This window comes from Rhinatrema bivittatum, chromosome 4 (assembly GCF_901001135.1).
Source record: "Rhinatrema bivittatum chromosome 4, aRhiBiv1.1, whole genome shotgun sequence".
In the NCBI taxonomy this organism is placed as follows: Eukaryota; Metazoa; Chordata; class Amphibia; order Gymnophiona; family Rhinatrematidae; genus Rhinatrema; species Rhinatrema bivittatum.
The window spans coordinates 456,625,623-456,640,523 of NC_042618.1; the positions used below are offsets into that span (position 1 = coordinate 456,625,623).

The following is a 14,901-nucleotide window of genomic DNA, read 5'->3' on the forward strand; positions in this document are numbered from 1 at the left end:
ACCCCTCTCGGAGCGATGAAGCAGGCTCGAACCCCTCTCGGGGCGTTGTAGCAGGCTCGGACCCCTCTCGGGGCGATGAAGCAGGCTCGGACCCCTCTCGGGGCGATGAAGCAGGCTCGGACCCCTCTCGGGGCATTGTAGCAGGCTCGGACCCCTCTCGGGGCGTTGTAGCAGGCTCGGACCCCTCTCGGGGCGATGAAGCAGGCTCGGACCCCTCTCGGGGCATTGTAACAGGCTCGGACCCCTCTCGGGGCGTTGTAGCAGGCTCGGACCCCTCTCGGGGCGATGAAGCAGGCTCGGACCCCTCTCGGGGCATTGTAGCAGGCTCGGACCCCTCTCGGGGCGTTGTAGCAGGCTCGGACCCCTCTCGGGGCGATGAAGCAGGCTCGGACCCCTCTCGGGGCGGCAGCAGGACCGGTATGGACCCCTCCGAGGGCGGCAGCAGGACCGGTATGGACCCCTCCAGGGGTGGCAGCAGGACCAGTTCAGCAGACTCCGATGGCTGACTCAGGAAGTCTGTCAGTAGGACCGGTTCGGACCCCTCCAGGGGCGGCAGCAGGGCCGGTTCGGACCCCTCCGGGGATGACAGCAGGGCCGGTTCAGTAGGCTCAGATGGCTGAGTTAGAAAGTCTGTCAGCAGGACCGGTGCGGACCCCTCCGAAGACGGCAGCAGGGCCGGTTCGGCAGGCTCAGATGGCAGAGTTGCATGGTTAAAGGTAGTGTGCATGGAAGACACAGATTGTACTGCCGTGGGCTTGATACCTCGAGCCAAAGTCTGATGCTCCTGATTTTGTTTCTGGGGGAGCAGTTTAGAGAAGGCACAGGCAGTTCTAGGACGTCTAGGGAAGGTGCTCGTTAGTGTCCACTTGGCAGCTGTGGGAAGCTGAGCCCTGCTAGAGTTAATCAGCTCTCTCCGTTGTAGAGAAACCTGTTCCCGAGGCTCTAGCACTGGTCTCACAGAAGCCTTCTTGGCCAGGTAAGTCCTGGGTTTTTCTACCCACAAACTGCCAGCAAAAATGTCTGTTTTAGTTGAGCCAGAAACAGAATACTGGTTAGGAGAGCTGATAGCTTTTTCTAATTGCACAGCTGGTCCTAGAGCAGAACAACAGGGGCAGGGTTTGCCTGGAGGTAACAAACACGGGAGACAGGAGCATTTCCACCACCCTGGTTTAGGAGCCAGACAGTTCAAACACTCCTGATAGACAGAGACATTTTTCTTGTTGCAGTTATTGCATGACCAGTGTTCCTGACCAACAAGTTCACAGGCTAGACAGTTCTGATAGCTAGGATAATTCAAAGTTTGACAGGAACTGCAGGTATAAAACTTTAAAGAAGGAGGCATCTTGAATTAGTGAAAAGTTGACTCACCGGCAGGACACAGACTTATCTCTTCCCCTGGAAAATGTGATGGCTTCGGCATACTGTTACGCTTGGGCTCCGGACAGGAGTCGTGCACACCACCCAGCAGGGTGGCTCCAGGTGGAGAGAGACAGGAAGCTCGAACAGAGTCAGGTACCAGGCTGGGTCAGGGCAGGCAGCAAGAATCAGAGTCTGGGTTCAGGCTGGGTCAGGGCAGGCGGCAAGTGGCAGTGTCTAAGTACAGGCTGGGTCAGGGCAGGCGGCAAGTGGCAGTGTCAAGTACAGGCTGGGTCAGGGCAGGCGGCAGTCAGCAGTGTCTGGGTCCAGGCTGGGTCAGGGCACAGTAAGCAGGGCAGGGCAGGTCAGAAGGCCCGTAGGCCACACACACACACACACGGAGGGCCCGTAGGCCACACACCAATAGCGGGGCAAGGCAGGTCAGAAGGCCCGTAGGCCACACACACACACACGGAAGGCCCGTAGGCCACACACCAATAGCGGGGCAAGGCAGGTCAGAAGGCCCGTAGGCCACACACACACACACGGAAGGCCCGTAGGCCACACACCAATAGCGGGGCAAGGCAGGTCAGAAGGCCCGTAGGCCACACACACACACACGGAAGGCCCGTAGGCCAGGTATGGAAATCAAGGAAGAAGGCCAAAAGGCCGCACAAGGCAAGGCAAGGAAAGGAAAGGCCCGAAGGCCACGCAAGGCAAGACAAGGCAAGGATAGGCCCGAAGGCCACGCAAGGCAAGGCAAGGCAAGGATAGGCCCGAAGGCCACGCAAGGCAAGGCAAGGCAAGGCAAGGATGGGCCCGAAGGCCGCGCAAGGCAAGGTAAGGCAAGGATAGGCCCGAAGGCCGCGCAAGGCAAGGCAAGGCAAGGGTAGGCCCGAAGGCCGCGCAAGGCAGGCTAGAGCAGGGAGCCCAGGTGAGCTCGATGCCGAAGCCCCGAGGCAACTGTCAGGCAGGGTTAAGAGGGCACACCCAGAGCATAGAGTGGACATAGGAGATGGACTGGGCCTGTCAGGAAAGCCAGCCCTAGAGGGACCCCTGGTGGTGAGGCGGTAGCACAGCAGCCACAGCCGTAACAAAAGGTCCATCAAGCCCAATATCCTGTTTCCAACAGTTACCAATCCAGGTCACAAATACCTGGCAGGATACCAAAAGGTCGATAGATTTCAAGCTGCTTATCCCAGGAATATTCAATGGATGTCCTCAAGTCCACCTTAATATTAGTTTATGGACTTTTTTTTCCAGGAACTTGTCCAGATCTTTTTTAAACCCAGCTATACTAACAGCTTACATCACATCCTCTGGCAACGAATTTCAGATTTTAATTATACATAGAGTAAAAAAATATTTCTCCTATTTGTCTTAAACATATTACTTGGTAATTTCATTGTATGTCCTCTAGTTTTTGTACTTTTTGACAAAGTAAACAACTGATTCACATTTACCCATTCCACTCCACTCATTTTATAGACCTCTATCATATCTCCCCTTTCTCCAAGCTGAAGATTCCTAACCTCTTTAGCCTTTTTCTCATAGGGGAACTGTTACATCCCCTTTATCATTTTGATGATGTACTTTTTCTAATTCTGCTAATTCTTTTTTGAGATGTGATGAGCAGAATTGCATATAGTTCTCAAGGTGCGGTGTCACCATGAAGCGACAGAGGCATTATGATATTCTTCATTTTATTCCCCATTCCTGTACTAATAATTCCTAGCATTCTATATGCTTTCTTGTCTGCCACCCCACACTGAGCAGAAGATTACAACATATTATCCATGATGATACCTGGAACCTTTTCCTGGGTGGTGTAACTTTGCATTGTGTAGCTGTAATTTAAGTGGCTCTTGCTTACATGCATCACTTTTCACATGTCCATATTAAAAGTCATTTGCCATTTAAATACTCAGTTTTGCAAGATGTTCTTACAATTTCTCATAATCCTCTTGTGATTTAACAACTTTGAATAATTTTGTATCATCAGCAAATTTGATCACCTTACTTGTTGTTCCCATCTCCAGGTCATTTATAAATATGTTGAAAAGCAATAGTCCCAGTATAGATACCCTGGGCAATCCATTATCACCTTTCTCTTTTGATAAAATTGACCATCTAGTCCTACTCTCTGTTTTCTATTTTTTACCCAGTTCTCAATTCTACCAGTCTGAAATTTCATATTTGAGTTCCTTCAGGATTCTGGGTGAATACCATCCAGTCCTCGAGATTTGTTATTCTTTAGTTTGCAATTTTCTCTATTACATCTTTCAGTGTAACAATAATTTGCTTCAGTTTCTCTGACTCATCACCATAAATGAATGTATTTTGCTTGGATTTCTCCCCAAATCAAAGAATGTAGTTTTTCTGCTATGACCTTGTCTTCCTTAATTTCTAGAGTCATCTAGTGGTTCAACAAATTCCCTCACAAACTTCTTGCTTTGAATGTATTTGAAAATATTTTTATTACCGTAGTAGTTTTTGTCTCAAAGGTAAGCTTCTTTGCAAACTCATTATTTGGCCTGCATTATTAATGCTTTACATTTAACTTACCAGTGCTTATGCTCTTTCCTATTTTCCTCATTTGGATCTGCTTTCCACTTTTTGAAAGATGTCTTTTTGGCTTTAATTGCCTCTTTCATTCATTATTTAACCATTCTGGCAGTTTGTTCTTCTGTCAAACTTTTTAAATGTACGAAATACATTTTATCTGGGCTTCCAAGATGGTATTTTTAAATAATGTCCATGCCTCGTGCAAACTTTTAACCTTTGCAACTGCTCCATTAGTAAATAGACATGGGAATTTCCATCTCTTCTGGAACTAAGCAACAGGGAAAGAATCTCTCCCTTAGGATCTTCTGAGTACTTCCAACTGAGATTGGTCAATATTGGATACAGGCTGCTGGGTTTGATGCACAATTGATCTGAACCAGCATGGTACTTCATATGTTCTTATGTGGTAGTTAATAATAAACAATCAAAGTGTATAAGGCTGGGAGTGAGGCAAAAATATAAAAATAAAGAACAAAAGATTAAGCAGTAAGACCATGAGCCTGATACTCAAATAGTACTAAGAACACCAACCACTGGCATCCCGCTCCGTGAATGCAGAGGCATTCACGGAGCGGGATACCAGTGGTTGGTGTTCCACCTTCACGGAGCGGAAGGATGGAGGGCTGCCATCTCCAAAAAAACAACAACAACAACAAAAAAACAACAACAACAAAAAACAAAACAGGGGTGGGTAAGAGTATGGGGTAAGGGTGTGGCCTGCTTGTTGCAGCGGTTGCTACCCCTAATTGAGCTGGATGTTCACTTGGATGCAGATACGGCGCTGCTCTCTACATTGGGGGTGGGGTGGAGGGGAATTAGAGCTGGAGGGTACTGGAAGCCAATAGTAACAGGTGGGAGAGAGAAAAAGATTTAAAAAAAGGATAAAGTGCGTAGCTTGCTGGGCAGACTGGATGGGCCGTTTGGTCTTCTTCTGCCGTCATTTCTATGTTTCTATGTTAGGCACCTATTTTCAGCTGACCTAAGATGTCTGAATATAGATACCTATATACCTATACTGAATATAGATACCTATTTTAGTCTGTGGCACTTAAACTTAGGCCCATCATTGCTTTACCTAAGTTAAGGTGCTTAAGTTATGAGCCCAGTGCTCTGCCTACTTTCGAGATGCCTAAATTTAGGCACTAAGCAGGTGAGAACTTTTATATAGGAAGACTTTTTGAATATTGGACTGTATGTGATATGCTCAAAACAAGGCTCTAAGAGCAAATGTCCAAGCACCAAATGATTCTTGGGATTTTCTTCTCTGTTTATCTGGTGAGCAACTCATTTTGAAATATGATTTGACTGTGATGAGGTGAGAGTGCCATGATCTGTCTGCTCCTCTGCAAAACTCTAAGAATGCTGAGCTCCAATATGTAGGAGACAGCAAGTGAACAGACTGTGAACTGTTATCAGTCATTTTCTTTCATTCACTCACATAAAAATTGTGTGTGTGGGGGGGGATTTTTAATATGAAATTGGTAAGCATGAGTGAATCAGTAGCGGCAGTCATTATGCACAGGATTGCAGAGGGCGAGGGCATGTGGCTGTGCAGCTGTTCATTGCTTACCTGTCAAGTTCCAGTACTAAACACGTGCAACCTTCAGCTTCGCAGCTGTCCAGCACGGAGTATGCTGGCCGTCCATCACTTCCTTCAAATGCTTGGACATGCCTGGGTACTTTTGGATTCTCCTCACCCTGAGATTAGCGGGAGATGAGGAGAAGAATTCACTCGGCGCTCTCTGCTGTAGTAAAAAAATGCCAAGAAACGTATACTGTGGTGTTAATATACCTGCCTGCAGAAAAGGTTCATTATTGTCTATACAGCAGTTTCTGCCACTACCATGTGTACTAGAAAAAAATGCTGATACCCTTCTTCATCTCTCTACCAGACGCTTCTTCCCTGTTCCTACTCTCTTCACATCATATCTCCTTTCCTTCTTCCTTTCTGCAGCTTCTCTTATCCAGCAATGTGCTTTCAGTTTCTTACAAGGGGATCTCACCAGCTGCGCTCCATTTGCTGAGGCATTCTTTGCTTTCAGAAAGTAATTTAACAAGAGTCTTCCTGGAGTCCCCAAGAGACCTTTCCAGCACAGCACTACCTTGCCTTCTTAAGATCTGCTTGTCCTCCTCTGTCCAATGGGCCTTGACTTTTTTCTCCCTGTGATTCTCCAATCCTCCTTCCCTCACTTCTTCTCATCTTCCTTTCTGTGCCCCTCTGTTTTCCTTCTCCGTCTTTCTCCTTCCCTTCCTCTCTGTGCTGAGTGCTGCTCTCTCTCTCTCTCTCCCTCTCAGTACTATGTGCCTTTACTCCTCCTCAACTCCTCAAGACAAATTCTTTTGAACAATTGGTAGTAGGCAGGTGCAGGAAAGGCATCGTGGGAGCTGAATGTTCCTCTCCCCTGCACGCACTGCAGCTGCCACTCAGGACCAGAGAGGGGAGGCGTAGCATGGCATAAACAGAGAAGCACCTTCCTTTCTTGTGGTGCTTTATATAAAAAAAAAAAAAAGTGCTATAGCAAGGGGGCATTTTGAGGCCTCAAGCTTTGGAGAACTCTCCTGGAAGCCCAGAGACTGCAAGTCAAGCCCAAGAGTTCTCAGGTGCCAGTACGGGATGTGCTGGAGTATTAATGCTCACTTAACTAAGCCTTATGGAGTGAGAGAAATCACGTTACTGCCCGTGTTTTGGTTTTTCTTCTAGGTAAGGGAACGACTGAGGGTTTCTTTAGAAAGAGTGTCCGCACTGGAAGAAGAACTAGCTGCTGCTAACCAGGAGGTAAAACATAAAACACTTTCTCCCCCCTCCTTTAAGTGCAATCATTCTATCCTGACCTCCCTTGTGTTTCCTACCATTTTTACTGAAACTGTCACAAAGAGATAAATTGCAGTTTGCCTGGCCCATTAGACCTGGGCTGTCAGACCCATAAAGTCTTCCGATTCCTGCTTTGTTTTGAGCTGTCGCTGTCGAGGACCAAAATGCAAAGTCCGAGTCCCTTGCCCCTTCCTGGCCACAGAAACGTGATAAAGCTGTGGGACAGCCATTGTAGACAGCACAACAGGCCCAGTATTTTACTAGAGCTTTATGTTGAAGTTCCCTGTAAAACTGCAGCCTAAGAAACAGAATACTTATTATTTTCTGAAACACCAGGGAGTGACTCAGTGAGAGGCAAATTCCATCCCTCCCCTGCATGCTCTTGTCTTCATAGCCTGTGGCCTCACTTCCAAAATGTCTATCAAGCCAAAGGAATAATATCTTCCATATAAAACCCATTTAATATTTTTTTTATTAGAATAAAACATTTAAACCTACAATAAAGTCACTGGAGAAATATTTTAAAAAGGCAACAAATGAAAAAAAAAAATTAGCCTTATTCCAAATAATTACAGTTTGTGTGGGGAGGTGGAGTGGTTACCTGTATGATTGCATTTCAAAAGGATTTGCTCTCTTGATGCATATGTTAACGCTGACTAGATAATAATCACATTCAAGTTCCTAACCATTGTTTCTAAGGGGGAGGAATGTATTCCCCAGATTTAACAAAAAAGGGACAGAAATATCAGAAAATGCCTATGGGTATCCTTTGAGTAATAGACATTTCTCTGGTGGTGTTTTCTTCATTTGAAATCCAATCTTTTTTTTTTCCTCCTTAAAAAATGATCAGAAATGTCTAAGGATGATAAAATATTAATATGCATAAATAAAAGCCCTCTCTGTTCCCTTCCCCTCTCCTCTGTTGAGCCATGCTCAACATATTTTGTAGCAACGGCATTGCCTTCTGGGATCCGGAGCAGGCCCTCAGTAGGTTGTGCTGCCACGAACCGGATTTCTTCAGAAGATTGCCACAAACTCTTTGTAAAGGAGGCTGCATGTCTCCTGTGTGTGTGTGTGTGTGTGTGTGCGCGTGTGTGCGTGTGTCGCCTCGCCTTGTCAGCGGCACCGCAGCCAAACATCAAGGCAACCTCGACACAGGCCTTCTGCCACAAAGCACAACTCTCTGTGCCGGAATGGTGGGCAATTTGCTTCGCTATGATTCAAGGCTCCCTGGCCCAGCTACTTTTAATTAGTGGTTGGAAATATCAGGTGCTATGTCTAATATGGTGACATCTAAGACAGACCGTCAACAGAGCTTTATCTCAATAAGGGCTTGATTTATTTTTTTTTTTTACGGTTGCTTGTCCATTGCCCATGAAATGCCAGTGACAAAAAGTAGCATAACAGTTTGATGGCAGATAAGGCCTCAAAGGACCATGTAGCCTGCCCAGTTTACTAGGGATGTGAATCGTGTCCTCGATCGTCTTAACGATCGATTTCGGCTGGGAGGGGGAGGGAATCGTATTGTTGCCGTTTGGGGGGGTAAAATATCGTGAAAAATCGTTAAAAATCGTGAAAAATCGAAAAATCGAAAAACCGGCACATTAAAACCCCCTAAAACCCACCCCCGACCCTTTAAATTAAATCCCCCACCCTCCCGAACCCCCCCCCAAATAACTTAAATAACCTGCGGGTCCAGCGGCGGTCCGGAACGGCAGCGGTCCGGAACGGGCTCCTGCTCTGAATCTTGTCGTCTTCAGCCGGCGCCATTTTCCAAAATGGCGCCGAAAAATGGCGGCGGCCATAGACGAAAAAGATTGGACGGCAGGAGGTCCTTCCGGACCCCCGCTGGACTTTTGGCAAGTCTCGTGGGGGTCAGGAGGCCCCCCACAAGCTGGCCAAAAGTTCCTGGAGGTCCAGCGGGGGTCAGGGAGCGATTTCCCGCCGCGAATCGTTTCCGTACGGAAAATGGCGCCGGCAGGAGATCGACTGCAGGAGGTCGTTCAGCGAGGCGCCGGAACCCTCGCTGAACGACCTCCTGCAGTCGATCTCCTGCCGGCGCCATTTTCCGTACGGAAACGATTCGCGGCGGGAAATCGCTCCCTGACCCCCGCTGGACCTCCAGGAACTTTTGGCCAGCTTGTGGGGGGCCTCCTGACCCCCACGAGACTTGCCAAAAGTCCAGCGGGGGTCCGGAAGGACCTCCTGCCGTCCAATCTTTTTCGTCTATGGCCGCCGCCATTTTTCGGCGCCATTTTGGAAAATGGCGCCGGCTGAAGACGACAAGATTCAGAGCAGGAGCCCGTTCCGGACCGCTGCCGTTCCGGACCGCCGCTGGACCCGCAGGTTATTTAAGTTATTTGGGGGGGGTTCGGGAGGGTGGGGGATTTAATTTAAAGGGTCGGGGGTGAGTTTTAGGGGGTTTTAGTGTGCCGGCTCACGATTCTAACGATTTATAACGATAAATCGTTAGAATCTGTATTGTATTGTGTTCCATAACGGTTTAAGACGATATTAAAATTATCGGACGATAATTTTAATCGTCCTAAAACGATTCACATCCCTACAGTTTACTTCCTGTTACAGTACTACAGAGACACTCCAGTTTCTCGTCACTTCTTTGTACCTGGGGTTGGGGGCGGGGATGGGGGTTCCTCTGAGCTTATCGTAGGCTTTCTTGCCTTCTGTTACACTTTCTGCCTCCCTGGGAGGTTGCTCTGTGCATCCACCAACCTTTCTACGGACAAACGTTTTCCAACGTTCCTCCTGAGTCCGCCTCCCCCTACCCTGGAACACATTCATTGAGTCCAACATGCAATAGGATCTGTTACGATACATTTAATTGGACTTGTATATGCAGTATAAGACATGATAAAATTGATTTGCAGGAATCTTTCTTGTCCAAACAGGACTTGCCTGCACTGTGCATGCCTTCTTTTCCCCTGTGTACATAAATTAAATTATGGTCGTGTTTCTAAAAGAATTGTACCATGAAGCATGCAATCTTTTAAGCAATTAGAGACAGCAAGAAGCTAGTGAAGCCCATGGAGATATGATCAACCCTCAGAATGGATTTGAAATGAGTCCTTCCTGTGGAGAATCATCTCATCCAGCTGTTAAGTTTCATGTTAAGAGTCCTAAGAAGCTGCTCACATCCGTGCAGTGCCCTGACAGTGCATTCTGTACTGATACGTATTTTTACAATGCAGCCAAACGCATAGTCTGAAATGGCCTTCAAAGACAGCAGCCCACACTAACCTGGGTCAGAGAACCGTTGTGTGACTTGCTAAATGGGGCAAAGGGAATCGGGCAGTGGTCAGCTTGTACCGTGTGCTGTTTGGATCGGTTCAGACAAGGTGTGGGCAGTACTGTCTGATTTGGCTGGAGAGCATATGACAATGAGCACTTACAGATCCTTCTGGTTACTCAGTGCAAAACGGAAACAAGCCCCGCCCACACCTGAAAGACATCAGCACACCGGCTTTCTAGAAACAATCATTTGTTAAAGAGACATTTTCAAGCAAAATATTCATCTGCCGTGGATTAGTCATTTTAAGCCTCATTTGGCAAAATTTTCCCTTTTTCCCTTTCTGTCCCAGGGAAATCTGACTAATGCTACGCAGTTTTCTTTTTAAATCTGTTCTTCAGTATTCCATCGTTCATCTGTTCTCTTACTTTTTTTATTGTATACATTATTTTAAATTGAAATAATAAAGGATTTTGTGTGGACACCTCCCATGGAAAACGTAATAAGCAGGCAGCAAATACAGCATCCTTAAATTTGTCTCATAATGTCATGCTATTTCTCAGATATGGGAGTAGTCAATGCCCTATTTTTTTTACCAGACCAAAAATTATCCCACAGCAGGTGCTGAAAATATCTCAGTTGCTGCTCCTTGGGCTGATAATGAATTCCTAATACCGACACACTGTTTGTGCCACAGTTACCATGATACTGGCATAGTGATTTAACATGGTCAGTATCATTGTTTACCTACAAGGACAATAGCTACAGTTAGCATAATTAAGTGTGATGCCACAAAATATCATCCTTTCTGTTGAATGAAATTGCTGCTTTATGTGTAGTTCTACTGAATTGGTCATAATGGGTTGAGTAGGCCAAAAACTGCACGATTGAAAGGACATTCCCATATTAAATCCTCTTTTAAACGGTTTAGTTTTTAATCTATTATGCTCTGAAAGATTCAAGTGGGCTGTGTAGAATTAGAGATTATTTGGATTAGTAAATCAGAATAGACATCCCAAAATGACCCCAGATAATTCCCCTGGCACAAGTTTCTCCAATCAAAGTGTACACACAGATTCTGAAGTGTCCTTAATGGTGTGTCCATTTGCATTAAAATATTTGGGATATGCCATATCTTTGAAGGAGTGATATCAAATACTTCAGCTCTCTAGTTGCAATCTAGTTTTAACATTTTAACAGAAAAATAACTAACAATTTGTAAGGGGTTTGCTTTGTTATTTTAGTAGATTGTGATAACTTGTAAAGGAGCAACATGTGTTTAAGAAACTTTTGAGACCTCACAGATTTTCTCTTCCAGTGCCTATATGTTGGTCAATTAGTTTTACCAGAAGTTCAGTTGATGGTCCTAGCTTTTGGAATATCTTGGTGGATTTATTCTGTTCCTCTCTACCCTCTAATTATTCCAGTACGGGATTGGGGAGGCTCTTGCATGAGTGCCTGATACTGGTTGGTTGGTGCTGGCTCTTTGCTTCCTTTTTTTGTCTTTGAAGGCACAGGGCTTACTTTCTGTGCCATTTGGCTTCCACTGCTCTTTGCGATCACCTGCTAGCTTTCCTGCCATTTAATATATTTAAGGCTAGACTGACTAGGAGGATAAGCATTTCCCAACTCCGAGTATCTCAGAAATTTGCCATAAGGCTTCTGATTCTCAAGGGCCACAGATGGAGTGGGTTTCTCGGATGTCCTGAATGAACATGTAAGAGATACTTTTGCATGTGCAGTTTCTCATTTGTATGCAAATATATCTTGTGCATTTTCATTATGGATGTCCTAAAAATCTGATCAGTTTGTGTCCCTCGAGGACCATGAGTGAATCTGAATACCACTGCCACAGGGCAATGTAATTTCAATGTGATGCCCTTCAGTTTACTTCACATTTAACTTCACAGAGATTTGTGTACCATCTAAATCTCAGTTTTAGTCATAATTCAAGCTGCATGGTATAGTATATTACATTTTTAATTTGGTTTAGGTTTTAGCATCAATTAATCATGCTTATAGTATTACTACAGAAGGAAATTAGAGGCTACATAGTATTGTGCTGGAGCCCTCACTGCTACCCTATCCTTATCAGGGGGCTCTCACCAGCTCTGCTGCACTCAGACAGCAAGATACTCTTCATAAAATCAGTTAACAAGAGTCCCCTCCAGCACATCACTGGCTATTGGGTATAAGCTTTATTCATGCTACTTACCGTGAGTAAGCTATTCCCTTAATTTGTTTATGCAAATGAAAGCAGCAATTAAAATACCTCTAGAGATTATGGCTAGTAACAGCACTTGAAAATTGCATAGATTCCCATGCAGTTATTGTGATGGATGAATCCTTCACCAAAGGGTTAAGGTTTTATAGCAAAATCCTTTTCTGTCTCCTCTTCCCTCTGTACATTGACACAGAAATTGATAGCTGTGCAGGGTGTTCTATGCACACATCAAACTCAAATCAGCCAATTAGATTGGCCAATTTGGAATCTACACATGCTTTGCACAGCATGGCCAGAAAATTCATTCTGCATCAAGGAACTAGTTCAAATTGTTTGCAAAGTCAATATGTGGAAAATAAAGCCAAGTTACATGGCTACATGTGACCCATGCAAACTATTTGAACCGGACCCCGAGTTTCTGATAAATGCATGGATTTTGTGTCATCATAAAGAAGTTGTTTTGTTTGAAATTCCATCTCTCTGTCATTTGATTTGTCTCAGTTTTTAAAGCGGCAAGCTGGTGATCAGCAGTAATTGTAGTAATGAACTTGAGACTGAATACCTGAGGTTCTAGAGACGTGTCAGTGGTAGAAATGTGCAAAGTTCACATCTTAAAGACGAAAAGTAGAATATTCACACATTGAGAATATCTGCCTCTCACCAGTGAGACCCCACACTGGTATACTAGTGTGCTGGAGGCCGCTCCTTTGTAAGGACATCGAGAGGATGGAAGCAATTAAGGCTATTGGAATGACATCGGACCTGCAGCAAAAACCCTACAAAGAAAGACTTAATGCAGTCCTGGAGGAAAGAAAATGCACTCACTGGATGAAAGAAGGAAACGCACGTGTGTGTGTTTGAAAGGCTTCAAAGACAAGGCGTTATATTGTTGGAGGGATAAAAGTTTAGAGAAAACATGAGAAAATGCTTCTTTACTACCTGGTCCGTAGATGCCCGGATAGCCTAGCAGCAGAGGTGATGCACCAGAAAACAGTATTGTGACAGAATTCAAGCATACTTGGAGAAGAGATAGAGGACAGTAACCGTACTGAGAAATTGCAGTGTTGCAAACAACCCATTTTACTTCCTTGAGAGCAAATGCAAGGAGTGAGGTGTAAAAGGTGAAAACAAGCAAGGCAGGTTTAAAAAAAGAAAAAAGAAAAGCGTAACCAACAGGTAGCAATGTCGGAACCAGGAGCTCGCACTCCCTTAAATCCAATCAAGTTGATGGTGGTGGGTTGGTGATGGGCAGGCGTCATCCAGGTAGGCCACAGGAATCTAAGCAGATGAATATTTGAATAATAGTCTCGCAATTCATGTATTTATATTTCTAGGTCATCTGTCCAACCTGCTTCAGATGGCTTACAAGGCTTGAGTAAATTGCAGTTGGGTATTTGTGGGCAACAGTCTTGCTAGTTTTTTGTGATAACTTACATTAGGGGTTTTCAACCTTTTTTAAAAAAAAAGTTTACCCCTGCAGTCTCAAAGTTTCAACTCATGTACTCATTTATATTTTTGCTCTTATTTTTAATTTTTTTTATTTTTATTTAAAAATGTTTATATACCGCTTTTACAATTCAAAAGAATTAATCAAAACGGTTTACAACCAAACATACACAATAAATGAACTTGACAAAATAAAAACAAAAATAAAACAATTAAGAGCTAACATAGTGCAGTATATATTCATATCCAGCTATTTTTTTCAAAGGATATTAGCAGAAAGTAAATATTATATGGTGTGAATGTTTCTGAAAGAAGAGAGAACAGTTGAGGTGAATAAGTGTTGAGTTTATGAAATAGTTAAGGTGTATGCTTTCTGAAATAAGTATGTTTTCAATAGTTTTTTGAACTGTTGTATTGATGAAGTGAAACGAATGTGATCTGGAAGTGAATTCCATAAAACAGGACCTGCCACTGAGAATGCTCTTTTTCTGGTAAGTTCAAGTTTTGCTGATTTAACAGTAGGGATATCTAATAAGTTTTTTGAGAGAGATCTGAGATGTCTGGCAGGTTTATATATGCGAAGATTAGTACATAACCAAGTAGAAGAAGTATTATAGATGAGAGAATGGATAATTGATAAGACTTTAAATTGAATTCGGTATTTAATTGGTAACCAATGAAGTGAAAGTAGAACTGGTGTAATATGGGTACGGCGTGAAATACCTACTAGCACCCGAGCAGCGGAGTTTTGTATCATTTGTAATGGATACAGAACTGAATCAGGTAAACCTAAAAGTAAGGCATTACAATAATCCATACCTGAAAAGATTAACGATTGCAATACTGTACGATAATCTTTAAAGAAAAGAAAAGGCCGAATTCTTTTCAATAAATGTAATTTATAGAAAGATTTTTTTGTAATATTAGATATATGATTAACCATAGAAAGATTGGAATTAATTGTGATACCTAAGCTAATAGATGAGGTACTAACCGGAATTGAAATACCTTTAAAATTTAGGTGAGAAGGAGGACCTAAGGTAGATTCTGAAATGGATGAAAGATGTGTAATCATAGTTTTTGAGGGGTTCAATTTTAAGCGATTGTGTTCTAACCATGTATTAATCGTAGTAAGGACCAAAGATATTAAAGAAAAAGTTTCAGACCAAGAATTTTTTAACGGAAAGAGTAACTGGATGTCGTCAGCATATATTCGAATATATACATTTAAAGTTGTGAGAATAATAAGTT

The 14,901-nt window shown here is 44.0% G+C and overlaps 1 protein-coding gene across 4 annotated transcripts in view; it reads left to right on the forward strand.

Moving 5' to 3' along the window:
- The window catches only part of PPFIA2 (PTPRF interacting protein alpha 2), a 440,428-nt gene that overhangs the window by 237,828 nt on the left and 187,699 nt on the right, over window positions 1-14,901 (forward strand). For all 4 annotated transcript variants that reach the window (XR_003856007.1, XM_029597099.1, XM_029597100.1 and 1 more), the window contains exon 4: window positions 6,623-6,697. Coding sequence is in view for 3 of the 4 variants with exons in the window: in XM_029597099.1 (XP_029452959.1) it covers window positions 6,623-6,697 (75 nt within the window). In the remaining variant the exon portion in view is untranslated. The remainder of the gene's footprint in view (window positions 1-6,622; window positions 6,698-14,901) is intronic.